Genomic DNA, 15,288 nt, shown 5'->3' with positions numbered 1-15,288 from the left:
TCTGTAAGATCGAGAGTATTTTTAACATAACATAGTAGTTAATAGTCACAGTCAGAAAAAAACAGTTTCTCTGACACGTGCCTAGAATCGACAACGAAACTCAAACAATTCACTCGATCATTTGGAGAAATTACAAAATATGAAAATATTTTAAATAAAATAGAAAAAATATATAAAATTTAGTAGGAGTCATAGAAACTGTGGACCAGGAAGTAGGAAAGATTAGTGAGGGTGAAGTCTGGAAAGCTCTGAAAATAATGAAGAAGAGGACGGCAGTAGGAAGTGATGACATCCCAGTGGAGGTTTGGAAATGACTTGGAGAGAAGACAGTGAGGTTCTTGACTCAAATATTCAATGGCATATTTGAGGGAGACTGGAGAAGTGTGCTGGTGCCCATTTTTAAGAACAAGGGTGATGTACAGAGTTGTAGCAACTACAGGGGAGTTAAGTTAATGAGTCACACGATGAAGATCTGAGAGAGAGAGAGAATAGTGGAAGTTAGACTTGGACGAGAGGTGACTATCTGTGAGCAGCAGTATGGTTTCATGCTGAGAAAGAGCACCACAGACGCCATCTTTGCTTCGAGGATGCTGATGAAGTACAGAGAGGGTCAGAAAGAACTCCATTGTCTTTGTGGATTTAGAAAAAGCATATGACAGGGTGCCGAGGGAGGAGGTGTGGTATTGCATGAGGAAATCTGGAGTGACAGAGAAGTATGTTAGACTGGTACAGGACATGTATGAGGACAGCAGGACAGTGATGAGATGTGCTGTAGGAGTGACAGATAGCTTCAAGGTGGAGGTGGGAGTGCATCAAGGATCTGCTCTGAGCCCCTTCTTGTTTGCTCTGGTGATGGACCGACTAACAGATGAGGTCAGGCAGGAATCCCCGTGGACTATGATGTTTGCAGATGACATTGTGATCTGTGGTGAGAACAGGAAACAGGTGGAAGAGAACTTGGAGACGTGGAGGAATGCACTTGAAAGAAGAGGAATGAAAGTTAGCCGTAGTAAGACAGAGTGTGTGTGTGAATGAGAGGGAGGCTGGTGGAACAGTGAGGCTACAAGGAGCAGAGGTCAAAGGTGCAGGACTTCAAGTACTTGGGGTCCACTGTCCAGGAAAATGTAGAATATGGTAGAGGTGAAAAAGAGAGTCCAGGCAGGATGGAGTGGATGGAGAAGTTTCAGGAGTGATTTGTGACAAAAGGGTGTCAGCAAAGGTCAAAGGAAAAGTTTACAAGACAGTGGTGAGACCAGCTATGTTGTCTGGTCTGGAGACAGAGACATGGACAAAAAGACATGAGACAGAACTGGAAGTGGCAGAAATGAAGATGTTGAGGTTCTCCTTTGGAGTGACAAGAATGGATAAGATTAGGAATGAGATCATCAGAGGTACAGCACAGGTTGAACAACTGGGAGATAAAGTTAGGGAGGACAGACTGAGATGGTTTGGACATGTCCAGAGGAGGGACCGTGGGTATATTGGTAGAAGGATGTTAGAAATGCAGCTGCCAGGAAAAAGACAAAGAGGAGATAAATGGATGCAGTTAGAGAGGACATGGAGGTAGTTGAGGACAGAGGATGTAGAGGACAGAGTGAGGTGGAGGAGGATGACTCGCTGTGGCGACCCCTGAAGAGGGAAAAGCCGAAAGAAGAAGAAAGAAGTTTGAAGTCAACCTGCAGAGCAGCTGGCAGGAATCACATGAGAAATTTCAGCAGACACAGACATGCATGATGGATCAGAAACCTCTGCAGGTTGGATCGGAAAAATCCGATACATAAATTACGCCGATATCGGAGCCTGATAGCGGATCGGCCCCATCCCTAATGGGATGTATAAAAAATTGGTTCACACAAACAAAACAATCTTTAAGATGTATCATCAGACTGATGAAAGACAAAACGTTTCTACAATTTTTTGTTTGGTTTTTGAACATCCAGAGGAAACTGAAAACCTTTTTTAGAATCTTTAAGATGTAGGTTTGAGGATGGACAGAAAATAGACACGCAAGCTTCCAGTCACTTTAAGCAGTGTATTTAAGTATTGTGTAAACCATAGGAACATATTCTTACTTACAGAAGCAATTATAACCATCTGGAGTTTGTTCCTGCCCCACAGTGTTCAGCAGCTTCTGGATCGATGCTTCTGGTGGCTCTAAATCTGACACCACTACTATAGGATCTGAAGAAGACACAGTTTTAAAACCTGCAGGCAAACACTTAATTCCTCTGGTACAAAAAACAGATTACCAAAGCACTGACTGTACCTGTTGGGATGATTTTCTTTAGAGAGAGGGGCCCTTTTATTTCGACAACCTCCTCGGTTGTCTCAACCCACACAACGTCGCTGTCCCTGCCCGACATGAGTCAACCCTCTGCGGGAAACGGTTGTAAATAAGAGTATGTTTTACAAAAAAACGAAGGGGGAAGATACACGTTAGCATGCTAAAATGGCTTAGACGTAGAAATCCATTTAGCTGATGAACATTTTTGCAACACAGATGTCCTAGATACGATATAAATCAGTTGGAAGAATAACTATTTGTCTGTTAAGACGAAAACATGCCGCGTACATTCACAACACAATGGTAGCTAGCTTGAAATTGCTAAATAAAAATAATATCGGTCCAACTCATAAAACTTGAGCTTCTAGTTAAAACTTTCTTACATAGAATAAGAACAACATACCTTTGTATATCTGTCGATTCAAAACTATTAATTATAATTTTCTTACACTGTTGTTTAAAACAAAATTACTTAGCTATTAGCATACGCGGGATTCCATCGCGGCGGAATTTTCTCCGGAAGTAAAAAAAAAGGTCTCTTCCGGTATGAGGCCGGGTTGTTTCCCCTCAAAGCGGTAACGCACATTTTCTCGTTTTAACCCCATTCTTTGTTTAAAATATAAAATTAACCAAATAACATTTAATATCTACTATACATTTAAATCCTAAAAACTATTTCGTCTACAATATTTTAATAAATATTGCCTTCTCCAATGTTCTGTACGAAAGCGCCGCTGGTGTAGTGGTATCATGCAAGATTCCCATTCTTGCGACCCGGGTTCGATTCCCGGGCGGCGCATTATCTTTTTAATTTTTATTTTCTTACACGTTAATGAACTACACCACTTAAACTACACTGACTTCAGCAAGTTTGTTGCTGAAGCTTACTTGCTCAAGTCAAAAATCTCAAAACTCTAAAGAAAAGTTTTGGAAGAAGAGTATTTGGCTTGTTGCCAGGCAACGAGAACACCAACACTAATAACGGTAACAAACTGCTTGTGGTACAACAAGTATGGACTCTGCTAAAGTTCGCGGACAGGATGCTAGTTGCGTCCACGTGTGCGGGATGTGTCCACGATGCGTCTTTGCGCCGAAACCACCGGGTTCCGCCGCGAGGCGTTTGTGGACAGTGTCGGACGAGTTCGAGAGGAGGTTCGTGGTGGCGTTGCTCTCGCGCTGCAGAAACGTCAAACAGCTGGAGAACATCCAGAAGTCGCTGAGTGGAACGTCGTGGCCGTGGTGCACCTACGCCAGGTCGGGGAGGTCTCCGCGGGACTCCGGCTCTCGGTGCCAGAAGGACCGGAAACCTCTCTGCGTCGATACGGATGCGATCCTGCGCTGGTTCAACAGCAGCCCGGACTGGATGAAAACAAACTACCTCTGCTGTTTATTGTCCATGTGCGACTTTGAACTACTGCGCATGCTCACCAACTTGACCAGCGTCCTTCTAGTCAGGCTGAAACGAGGGTATTTGCAGTTTAATGGTAAGACCACCAATTAAAAGACAAGAGAATAAAGTGCTTTCATTCCTTGTATTTTCCAAGTATTTTTAGTGAATGTTCTATGTGTGTGCATTTTGTTTTTTTTATTAAATAAACTCAATTAAATTCAAAATATTTAGGAAGCGACTGCATTCTCACAATCGTCCACTAGAGGTCGCGAGCCACACATATCAATCAACCTTTATTTATACAGGTAAATCCCATTGAGCCTCGAGGACTCATTTACAAGAGAGACCTGATTTCAACAAAGAAAGATGACAACAATGGACAACAGCAACAACAATAAGCAGTTATAAAAACTCATACTACAGTTTTTTTTTTTTTTTTTTTTTTTTTTTTTTTTTACAAATAGGATGGCTAAAAGGAAAAAGGTAACAAAACCAAAAAAAACTGCTAGATTCCGAGACAAATGTATAAAACTAAAAACAGGAACATGTCTGCATTGGTCCCTGCCAGGAGTCCAACAGATTCTTAAAGCCACTTAGAGAGGTCAAGGTCGAGAGCTTCAAATCTTTTTGTAAGATATTCCAGGAAACAGGAGCGGAGTAGGAGAAGGCCCTTTTGCCTAGTTCAGTCCTCACTGAGGGAACACTGCAGGTAATAATGTCCTGAGAGCGCACTCCGTAGCTGCACTCACGCAGAGACATGTAGGAGGAGATGTATGAAGGCAGCAGACCAAGAAGTGATTTAAAGATGAAAATGTACCAGTGAGAGAGTCTGCGTGAAGTTAATGATGTCCAGTTAACCAATGAATACAGGGTGCAGTGGTGGGTACGATAATCACAGCCAGTTATGAATCTTAGTGCACCATGATAGACAGCATCCAACATCTGCAGGGTTCTTGTAGGAGCGTTCATGTAAATAATATCACCAAAATCAATTGAGGGAAGGAAAGTCACAGATACAAGGCGTTTTCTAGCATTCAGGGTTAGACAGGATCTGTTTCTGAAAAAGAAACCCAGTTTAATTTTCAGTTTAACATATAATTAATTTACAATAATAATACAGCACTGTAATAGCAAACTTGACATTTTACTTTTTGTACTACAAATTTAATTATAGCCTTTTTTTTTTTTACTATAATGTCAGCCCAGTAATCACATGCTTCTTCCTCCAGTGAGCAACCAGAATTTCAATGGACAACAGGACCCAGAAGACCCTGCCCTCATGGTGGTACCTGGAGCCTCAAAGTCCATGTCGGGTGTCAGTCAACATCGAGACTTTGTTAGCTGCTTACCTGTAAATTTGGCCAAGAGGATTTTAGGCAAGTTTACCAAGTTTACAATTTCACTTTTGGAGAAGGCCGTCACAGACCTTAGAAAGCACAAATCTGAGCTAAAATTTGTTGTGGTTGTAGCTGAGTCTTTCATAACACATACTCTGAGTGTCACATCTCAGGGTCTTGTGTTTAGTCTCGTCTGTTGTTACTGAGACTCATGGTTTGATGCTCATCGTGCTTCTATCCTGTGAACCATCATGAGACGTTTTATTCCAGGTCTGTTGGGGGAGCACACTCTGAAACGCTGCAAGAAGGTTTGTTGGTACTGGCAGCACCTTACAGAGGAAACCATGGAGGAAATCAGGTTCAGAAGAAGTTTTAAGGATCAAGATGATGTCATATTGAAGGTTAAGACATTTTATAATTCCTCTTTACTCATGTCAGTAAATTCTAGAAATGTTTTTGTTGTTGAATATAAAATCTCAGCTTTTTGAATGTTGTGAAATGTGAAACTGAATTGATCTTTTTTGACACAACTCTTTCCCTGATTTATTTTAAACACTTTTTTTTTTTTTTCCATTTGTCTACCTCCACATACTTTTAGCTCATTCAGGAGATGGATGCTACAGCTGTTAGTTTTTGTAAATTTTATACTTAAATAAGAATATTTAACTTTATTGACAGTTTCCCCCTCAAGATCTCTGAATTCCTTTAAAAACATTTATCTTTTTGAAAACCATTTCAGAATATTTACTTTGTTTTTTGTCCTCTTACTACCTAAAGATTGTAGCTACTTATTAGTTACTTTAAACTTGTAGTTACCATTCTGTTAATTTTAGCTTTTAGCTAACCTTTTGCTTAATTTAGTTTTAAGCCTCTGTACTGCTACTGTTAGCTTTTACCTGCTGTTTGGTTAGTTTTAGTTACTCATTTTCTATGTTAAGCATCCAGCTACCATTCTGCAATTTTTAGTTTTTAGCTATCGTTTTTGCTCTTTTAGTTTCCATTATGCTACTTTTAGCTCTTAGTTAACCTTTTGCTGCTTTTAGCTCTTGATAACCTTTTTCCACTTTTATCTTCTAGCTACAATCCTTCTATTATTAGCATTTAGCTACTATTCTATTACCTTTACTATTTGTTACAGTCCTGCTACTTTTTACTTTTACCTTCCATTCAGCTAGTTTTAGCTTTTAGCTAGATTTTTGCTACTTTAAGCTTACAGCTACCATTCCACAACTTTTAGTTTTTAGTTAGTCTTAAATTTCAGCTACCATTCTGCTACTTTTAGCTCTTGGCTAGCCTTTTGCTACTTTTAGCAACAATAATGGTACATTAGCTAGCCTGTTGCTACTTTTAGCTTTAACTACCATTCTGCTGATTGTAGTTTTTAGCATTTTTTTTTATTTTACTTAAAGTATTTAGCCATCATTATGTTACTTTTAGTTTGCTTTTTATAGTATTTAGCTTTTAGGAATAATTTTCCTTTTGTTAGATTTTCACAAGATTCGGTTTATTTTAGCTTACAGCTAGCGTTTGATTATTTCCAGCTTCTACAGAAAATTTCAGCTGACGTTCAGCTGTCTGTGTCACACTGTATTTTCCTTTAGTTATTTTCTGTCTCAACTAGGTGTTCCATAGTGTTAATGTCCTCAGCCCTACTTATGCCAACATGGTGGAAGTCTCAGTACCTATAAACGGTGATGAGAAAGACGAAGTTCATCCAGCCGTCCAGAAGGTTTAACATCCAGTTTAGCTGCTCTATAAATAATCAGCTTGTGTGCCAGAGATAATCAATATAATCGTCTTTTCTTATTGGTTTTGCAGATGAAGTCATTTAAAGCTGCCCATGCCAAAATCCAAACCAAGCCCGTTCAAATGGAGGAGCGAAATGTTTACTGTGGTGCATATTTCACCAAAGTGCTGCTGAAAGAGTGAGCACACTCCCTGCAGTCCACAGCAGAACATGACCATGAGAAGCATCCACTTACTGATCCAGTTTGTTTACGCTCTGCAGAGAATACCAGCACCGGGTGTTGGACTACAGAGGTGGATTTCTGATGGCCACGACTTCAAAGGACCGTTTGCTTCGCCTGCTTTGTGTGGCACCAGAAACAAAGCCCGTGGCGGTGGTGAGAGGACACGGCGTGATTCGGGCGGTGCAGTTCTGTGAGGATAGAGGTCTGCTCATAACTGCAGGTTATGACGCATGCATCAGGTTAGATAAAAGCTGCGACTTGATTAATTAAAGGAATGCACGCAGAGTGAAAACTGTTTTTTTTGTCTCGTCTCTGCAGGTGTTGGAATTTGCAGACAGACAGGTGTGAGAAGGTGCTCTATGGTCACACTGGTACCATCAACTGCCTCGACGTTCATGCTGACAAACTCGTCTCAGGAGCCAAAGATCATACTGTTAAAGGTAAGTGACAGGTGGGTGATAATGTTTTAACCATTGGATGGATGTCTATATATAGGCCTGTCATGATAAACAATACATCATTTAATCGCACGATAAATGAAAAGTATCTACCTCATTTTCGTTCATCGGCTTTATTGTTTCTTCGCGTCTCTCTTTCTACTGAAGACACTGGATGACAAAAAGCTCAACTCCGGTGCTCTTCACTGACCCCTCCTTTTCTCTTTTATCCTTAAAATCCATTTCAACATCGTCCAAAATTGCGTTTTTTGGATCATTAAAAGCAGCTAAGCTGAGAAGCTAAGCTGAAAAGCTAAGCTACGGCTAAAGCTTCCTTCTAGTCGAAGCTCCAAAATTCACGGTTTAAACCCGTGCCTTCGTGTAAAAAATTGTTTTTCTCTGCAAAAAGAAGCTGAGAACTTGTTTACTGATCTTTATTAAAAGCTTTGTGTGACAAATATTATGGTAAAGAGCTCAAACTACAACAATCATCTGCCATTTTGAGAACCGAAGAGAGACAGCCCATGTCACGTCAAAGGGCCTCCCTCCCATTTTTCTTAAAGAGTCACGCTGGTCGCTCCCTCACTATCCAGCCTTTGGTTCAAACAGTCTAATACTGCCATCTGTTGGTCGAAAAAAGGTACTACACAAAACAAATTAAATATTTCTTAAATTTGACAATAATTACTAATTATTGTCAAATTTCAAACAGTTTTATCGTTTATCGAAATAATTTCTGAGACAGTCAATCTCCCAGCAAAATGTTATTGTGACAGGCCTAGTCTATATAGGATTAACATTAGGGATAACCTGATTCAAAATGGCTGCCACTTACCTTGGAACAAGACAGAAATGGCTGTTATTTACAAATGTTGCGCACAATGGGATGCATTTAGCTCATACAGTGTCGCAGGAGATTATACTCAAAGTTATTTTCATGATTTGCTCTAACTCTGCATTTCTCAACGTAAGCTGATCCGTTGTGTTGACAGTCTGGAGTATCCAAACATGGAGCCTTTTTAAGGATTTTAATTTCAAGCACCGCGGTTCGGTGCTGTGTGTAAAGATTCACAAGTCATTCTTGTGCAGCAGCTGCATTCAAGGCCAGGTCAAACTCTGGAACATGGAGACCGCATCACTGCTCAGGGTGAGAAGATCTATAGAAAACATTTTATATACAGTAGTCCCTCATTTAGTGCAGAGGATCTGTACCCTGAAGACCCGCGATAAGTGAGATCTCTATCTATATCTCCATCTGTATATCTATATCTCTATCTCCATCTGTATATCTATATCTCTATCTCCATCTCTCTCTATATCTCTATCTCCATCTCTCTCTATATCTCTATCTCCATCTCTCTATATATCTATATCTCCATCTCTCTCTATATCTATATCTATATCTCTATCTCCATCTCTCTCTATATCTATATCTATATCTCCATCTCTCTATATATCTCCATCTCCATCTCTCTCTCTATATCTCCATCTCCATCTCTCTCTATATATCTCCATCTCCATCTCTCTCTATATCTCTATCTCCATCTCTCTATATCTATATCTCCATCCCTCTCTATATCTATATCTCCATCCCTCTCTATATCTCTATCTCCATCCCTCTCTATATCTCTATCTCCATCCCTCTCTATATCTCTATCTCCATCTCCATCTCTCTATATATCTCCATCTCAATATCTCTATCTCCATCCCTCTCTATATCTCTATCTCCATCTCTCTCGCTATCTCTCCATCTCTCCCGCTATCTCTCTCTCTCCATCTCTCTCTCTCCATCTCTCTCTCTCCATCTCTCTCTCCATCTCTCCATCTCCCTCTCTATTTATCTATCTCTCTCTCCATCTCTCTATCCATCTCCATTTATCTATCTCTCTATATACACACACACACACTAAAAGAGCACAGAATGTCATGATTTCAGCTCCCTGCCTCCTCTGCTCTTTGTCACCTGCAAGCGCTCTTGGCCACGCCCACTTCTCCGCTCTGCACGGAGAACAGCTGATCAGCTGCAGCAGGAAGTTTATCCTGCAGTGTGGGCTACACAAAAGGTGCAGGGGGTGCTAAATAATTTTAAATAATTTTAAATAAAAATCTCATGCCCATCGTGCGGCTCATCCAATCAATCAGCCAGTTGTGTGTCATGTCCAATCTTATTTTGAAAAACCGCGATAGAGCGAGTCCGCGATCAACGAACCGCAAAGTAGCGAGGGACTACTTTATTGGTTTTTATAAACAGAGTTCAGTTCATCATTTCTTGTTCATACATTTTGAAGGTGATTAACGCCCACAAGAGCGCGGTGAAGTGTTTGTTTCTTAACGATTGGCACCTTCTATCTGGGGACTCTGCCGGTAAGGTCATGGCGTGGAGTGTCAGCTGTGAGGATAAACAGTGTCTGAAGATGTTCAACCACCCAAAGTAAGTCCAAAATAATCCTGCTGAAGCAGATTTGACATGAACTGAATGGATCTCATATTTCTATGGGGATTTTTTTTTTTAATGTCTACTGGTTTTTCTGCAGGGAGGTGAAGTCTCTGACCCTCCTTTACCTCCGTGTTGTTACTGGCTGTTTGGACGGGAAGATCCGTGTGTTTAATTTCCTCACCGGAGATTGTTTGAGGGACATCAGGACAGAGTCTGAATCAGGCCGCATCCTGTCTCTCCACTTCCAGGACCACAGGTGAGACAAATCTAATCTTCTCCTGTTATATTACAGTTTACTGTAATAATTCTAACCATAGTTCCTCTTTCCTTTTAGTATATTAGTGAACAGCACTGTCAATGTGCAGCTCTTCCAGTTTTCCAAAGTGTTCTGGGATTACACTGATCCACTGCAGGAGGGTGCTGGGGACGGTGTGGCTCAAGAGGGTTTGGCTTCTGACAGATCTGCGGATTTGTGTCGAAAATGTCTTCAAACCTCCATCGGAAAATGTGACGTGACTTCAACAACCCAAAAAACTGTTCAAACTCACTTCCTGTCCACCTCAAATAAATCTCAAACAGAAGGTAAGCTCAGGAGTCTGGCAAAAGTATAAAAATAAAAAAACACTGAAATGGATAATATATTAAGGCCGTTGCAAAAATAAAAGTAATAAAAGGTGCTGCAAAATCTCACATGTGGAAAGCAGCTGACTTTTGTGGTAAGTTAAACATTTTCTTTTTTCTTAACAGCAAACGGTGAAAACGTCAAACAGTCAGTGATCGAGAGTGAGAAGGCTGCGAGTGGACAGATGAAGAGAAGAGGTCCTCATCATCCTCCGACGCGAGATGCCATCCTCCTCAGAGTTGGTGCCAGCCAGAGGGCGTTACGCCTCGACGAGGTCAGCATCAACATGGAGGGGAACGCAAGGCTGCGAGATTCGTGGGGTCCTCAAACGACTCGGGATCGTCTGGGTCTCAGTGCTGACAAACAGAACCTGCAGCTTCAGCCCAGGCCAAACACCTGCCTCCCGATCCTGCAACGAGCCGCCAGTCGACATTTAATAAGCTGTCCACAGAGCAGAGAGGTTTCCACTGCCCCTGCCTCCGCAAAGAGACAGTCTGCACGAAACAGCACAGCCTCAGCGTGATCACACATCAGGGATACAGCTGGAAGACGGTCCAAGCCAAGAGGGACATCAAGCAGCCCTCAGAGCAAAAACTGTCCAACAAACATGAAATACTGAGAGGAAGGCCAAATATACTCCAGCACATGAGCTACTGCCTTAGTTTTATTTTTAAAGTGACTGTTTTTAGATTTGTGTTTTTAGGTGCTTCAGTAAAACAACACTAGGTGGCAGTGTTGTATCACCTGTGACAAGCTGAGCTATTCCTGCAAACTCCAAATGTTTTCTAAGTTTAAAAGTTTAACTTGACTTTGTATATTTGCATAAAGTACGTCAAAGTTTTTTTTTTTTTTTTTTTTTCAAATTTTAAATATTGTTTTTTTCTGGTGTGCAACACTGATGCACAAACACCTGTTTTTAATCTACTGATTGTCCTTCTGTTAGCTGATGCATGAGGAAACCCTCTGTTACGTTTGTGTGCTTTAGCTTCTGTGATATTCAATAAAGTCCTTAGAGGGAGCAGAGTTTGTCCCATTCACTATTCTGCTTTTAGCTTTTAGCTATGGCTCTGCTGCTTTTAGCTACCCTTTATTACAATAGCTTTTAGCTATGTTTATTAGTTTTAGTTAAGCTTTTGCCATTTTTAGCATCATTTTGCTACATTTAGCCAGCCTTTCAAAACTTTTAGCTTGTAGCTACTGTTCTGCTAACTTTTGCTTTTCTGTATTTGTTACAGCTTTTAGCTAGCCTTTCATTACTTTTCACTGTTTTGCACCTTTTAGCTAGTTATTTTATTCTTACAATTTTTAGCTAGTTGTTTAGTTACTTTGGCTAGCCTGTTGCTCCTTTCATCTGGGGTTCGGCTTCTTTGAGCTCTTTGACAACTGACTGATTCAGTACTTGGTGTTTACAATGTCGCAGAGGCAACAGACAAAAAAATTGAACTAGTTTAATCTGTTTGCAGAGAACAGAGAATGGTGATAAATTTTTTTTTTTACAGGAAGACAAAACAAGCCGCCTTCTGCAGCTCCATCAGGCACCACAGCCCCTCACGGAGCTTCTTGTCTGGAACCAGCCCAGCTGCAGGAGCAACAGGGAGTGTAAAATCAAAACTAAACTAAAAAGGAGGAAAGTCTTGAGGGATGCTCTTAGACCTTCTGCTCACCCTTTAAGATGATCGGGCACATCCAGGTTCGTCAATGCCTGAAGGCAAGCTCGAAAGAAGTGGCAGTTGACCTCCTCATGGTCTTTAAGGATTGGCGGTGGGGACAGAAGACAACAAAAAGACGACAGTTTGCCCCAGCTGAACTCCGATATTCGTGCATCTCCATTTCCAAAGACTCATATTAGCATCATAGTTCATTTGTCAGATAAATTTATCAATTTCTGTCATGCTGTGTCAGCAGCAGGTCTGAGTTTTTCCACACCAGGTCAGTCTAGGCCAGTCATGGTGCCGAACAGGATTAACCAAATCAGTGTCTGTATTACTTTCGTATTTGCATCCAACTCAGACGAGGGTCCGACTTGCCCCGAAGCCATTCACACATCTCAACGATACCTCGTCTAATTGTGTGAGAATAAGACGCAAAGGCTTAATAAATGTGCAAATCCGTTAGTTAATTAGTTGATAGTTATTCACAAAACATACTTATGAGGTTGTGTAGAATATTTTCAAGGTTTGACCAAAACAGCTACAATTAAAACTCTGACATGAAATTTAGTGGGTGATATAATTTAAGTAATGTTAAAAATAATGGGAAAACTGAATTTTTGGTATATGCTATAATAATTTTTATACCTCAGGGCACGGTTAGGCTTTCTCTTCAAGCACCGGCTGTTCTGAGCCTGGAAACTAGATCCATGCACCTTTCTGACCTTATTTGCAGATAGAGATCAGGAGGGAAAGTGAATACGGCTACAATAAAAGGTGGGGAGACAATTAACGGGAACACCATTACTGAGATATGGAACTGATTAACACGCACATCCAGCCAGGCCAAACAGATAAGATGGGTATCTGATGTCTCATTGAGCCTCAGCGGGGTGGATTCTTGTTTTCTGGACCTCAGAGAGAATCGGAGGTCCTGGATCGAGCCGAAGAGTTAAACCTCTGTGACCACACATGAGGATGATGAAGGAGGCTGCTGGCTCATCATGAAGGCTGAACCCCAACAGATGACTCAAACACTTTTACACTGAGAGTGGTCGTAAAATTTACTACCTGAATTAAAGTGTTTTTTCCCCCTCCCAATTTGTGATTAGGTTTGTGTGTGTGTTTTTTTTTAATAACGCCAAACATTTAGATTTTTATTCAGAAATCAGCTGATTTTGTTTTGAGACCCAGTTTTTGTTTTGCGTGACATCTGGAACATATTTTGATGACTCCTTCATAACGGTTTTGGTCAAACCTGGTTATGATGTCATGTTTGAGATCCGAGCTTTTGTTGGGAAGGACTCAGCAGGGGCGGTTATAGAATCTGCCCTTCAGGGGTGCTCAGCCCCCGCAGTGTTGACAGTGGCTCTTGGCTTGATTAATCATTAAGCATGCGACGTAAAATGGAGGATTTACCTGCAGTTACCTTCATACAGATGGACGTGTGGTACTTCCCGTTTATCACTGTTGTATTCAGCTGCTCATGAGTGAACTGCAGACCTTTGTCCATCTTTTACATTTTTCCCAAACTTTGTTTAGTTTGTGAAATGGAATAAACTGTATTCCACCCTCTGAACCCTCAGAGTAACACTGTCTGAACTACATGTTCTCCACATTTAACCATTCTTTATGATTTCTTTCACGAAATCCCTCCGACTGCAGTGTTCGTAAAGCAAAACCCTGATAATGTTGTTGGAGAAAAAGTGGGTGGAGCTCCTGCTGGTAAGGGGCGTTTCACTTAGGGACAAATTGAGGTCGCTGATTGGTCAGTTGCTGACGAGCCTTCTGGATTGATTGACAGGCGGCGTTAAGGATCTGACTTATGCAAAAAATAAAATAAAATCATGGATTTTAATGGCCCACTCATTTCTTTCATATGTATTCCAAATTTATTCGATATATTGGTGAATCTAACTAACAGCTCCCTTCATTTAAAAAGGTGGAACATTGCGAGTCTTGCAATACATTTCTAATACCCTTAAAATAACAATTCCCATCAACCTGTTTATTATACTCATGCATAAGTTACGTGAACTCACTGCAGAATAAATATGAGCTAAAGGCCCGTTTTCTTGCGCTGGTCAATCTGAGTGGACTAAAATTCTTTCAAGAGAAAAGCGTCCACCTCATGAACCAGCTTCCTGTTTGATGGTCACCGTGCTCCTAAAGGGAACACACACACTGTGACCCAAACCATCTGCTGCTATTTTAGATCCGTTTAACAACAAAAGTTTAAAAAGGTGCTGCAGATGACCAAATATGAAACACAAAAGGCACGGATCGGTCAGGCTGTGTGTTATGTCCCAGCACTTGTAACGACAAGCCAAGACACCTGCTGAGCTGTGAAACATCTCAACTTGGACACCCGTTGGTTTTCTTCAGCTACAAAAAAATTAAAAAAGGCTCTTCCTGGGTTCAGGTCAAACGAGGGGAGGGTTACCAGTCTGCAGAATATTTACTGAGTAAACAGCAGTTGAATTATCAAGTCTGGGAGGTGGTTTGTTGCGTCTGCTGTTTCACAGATGAGAAAAAGAAAACATTTAAACTTATTTTGTAGAAATAAAATACGTCTAAATAGAGAAGTGTAATTTATGCAGTCTCATTGCAGTGGAGAATGTATTACTGAAGAAGCTGAAAATGAGTTAATGCTTAAAAAGGCAGAACAGCAAAAAAAACAAAGCTGCTAAAGCTAAAGTTAATAAACACCAGCTAAAATAGAAGTAGCAAAAGGCTAGCTAAACAGTAGTAAAAGTTTATCTAAAAGCCAAAAGTAAAAAAAAAAAAAAAAGTAAAATGTAGCAAAGTGCTAGCTAAAAGTAGCAAAAAGCTAACTTTACAACTTAAAATACAAATGCTAACCAAAAGCTAAATATAGCTATAACCTGAAGAATTAGTGGCAGAATTGTAGCTAAAAATCTCTTCTCCACATGCATTATGGGAAAATTTCAGAAAATTAATTTCCCCATTAGGGATTGATTGTTAGTATTGAGAGAAAAAAAAAAAGCAGCTGAAAAAGCAGAACGGTAGGATGCAAAAATATACAGAAAATTAGAATGCTGACTCATTAACACAATAAAGTGTTACTGAAAAATAATGTTGGGTCTAGATATTTTTATGTATTTAAATTTACTCTAAGCATTTCCAGGATTCACGTCTAAA

The 15,288-nt window shown here is 40.5% G+C and overlaps 2 protein-coding genes and 1 non-coding gene across 3 annotated transcripts in view; 2 read left to right on the top strand and 1 right to left on the bottom strand.

Annotated features, from left to right (window-relative positions):
• prdm9 (PR domain containing 9) overlaps positions 1-2,802 on the bottom strand; it is a 6,998-nt gene extending 4,196 nt beyond the window's left edge. Inside the window, exons 1-3 of the mRNA XM_037691202.1 lie at positions 2,688-2,802; positions 2,267-2,374; positions 2,077-2,181 (exon numbers count right to left, since the gene is read on the bottom strand). Coding sequence (XP_037547130.1) covers positions 2,077-2,181; positions 2,267-2,363 — 202 coding nt within the window. The 5' untranslated portion in view covers positions 2,364-2,374; positions 2,688-2,802. The remainder of the gene's footprint in view (positions 1-2,076; positions 2,182-2,266; positions 2,375-2,687) is intronic.
• Positions 2,803-3,012: 210 nt separating this feature from the next.
• On the top strand, positions 3,013-3,083 carry trnag-ccc. Its single transcript has one exon. It is a non-coding gene; the product is annotated as a tRNA-Gly (tRNA).
• A 213-nt stretch (positions 3,084-3,296) lies between these two features.
• Positions 3,297-11,000, top strand: fbxw10 (F-box and WD repeat domain containing 10). Its single transcript, XM_037690946.1, has 12 exons — positions 3,297-3,768; positions 4,904-5,050; positions 5,282-5,412; positions 6,633-6,740; positions 6,830-6,936; positions 7,020-7,220; positions 7,300-7,421; positions 8,411-8,565; positions 9,707-9,849; positions 9,953-10,111; positions 10,190-10,299; positions 10,603-11,000. Exons 1-12 carry the CDS (start codon positions 3,297-3,299, stop codon positions 10,998-11,000), a joined length of 2,253 nt encoding a protein of 750 aa, XP_037546874.1.
• The last annotated feature ends 4,288 nt before the right edge of the window (positions 11,001-15,288 follow it).

Source organism: Nematolebias whitei, chromosome 17 (genome assembly GCF_014905685.2).
Source record: "Nematolebias whitei isolate Nwh7 chromosome 17, NemWhi1, whole genome shotgun sequence".
Classification (NCBI taxonomy): domain Eukaryota; kingdom Metazoa; phylum Chordata; class Actinopteri; order Cyprinodontiformes; family Rivulidae; genus Nematolebias; species Nematolebias whitei.
Note: the sequence above shows the minus strand (reverse complement) of the source record. Positions and strands in the feature narration are given on the sequence as shown.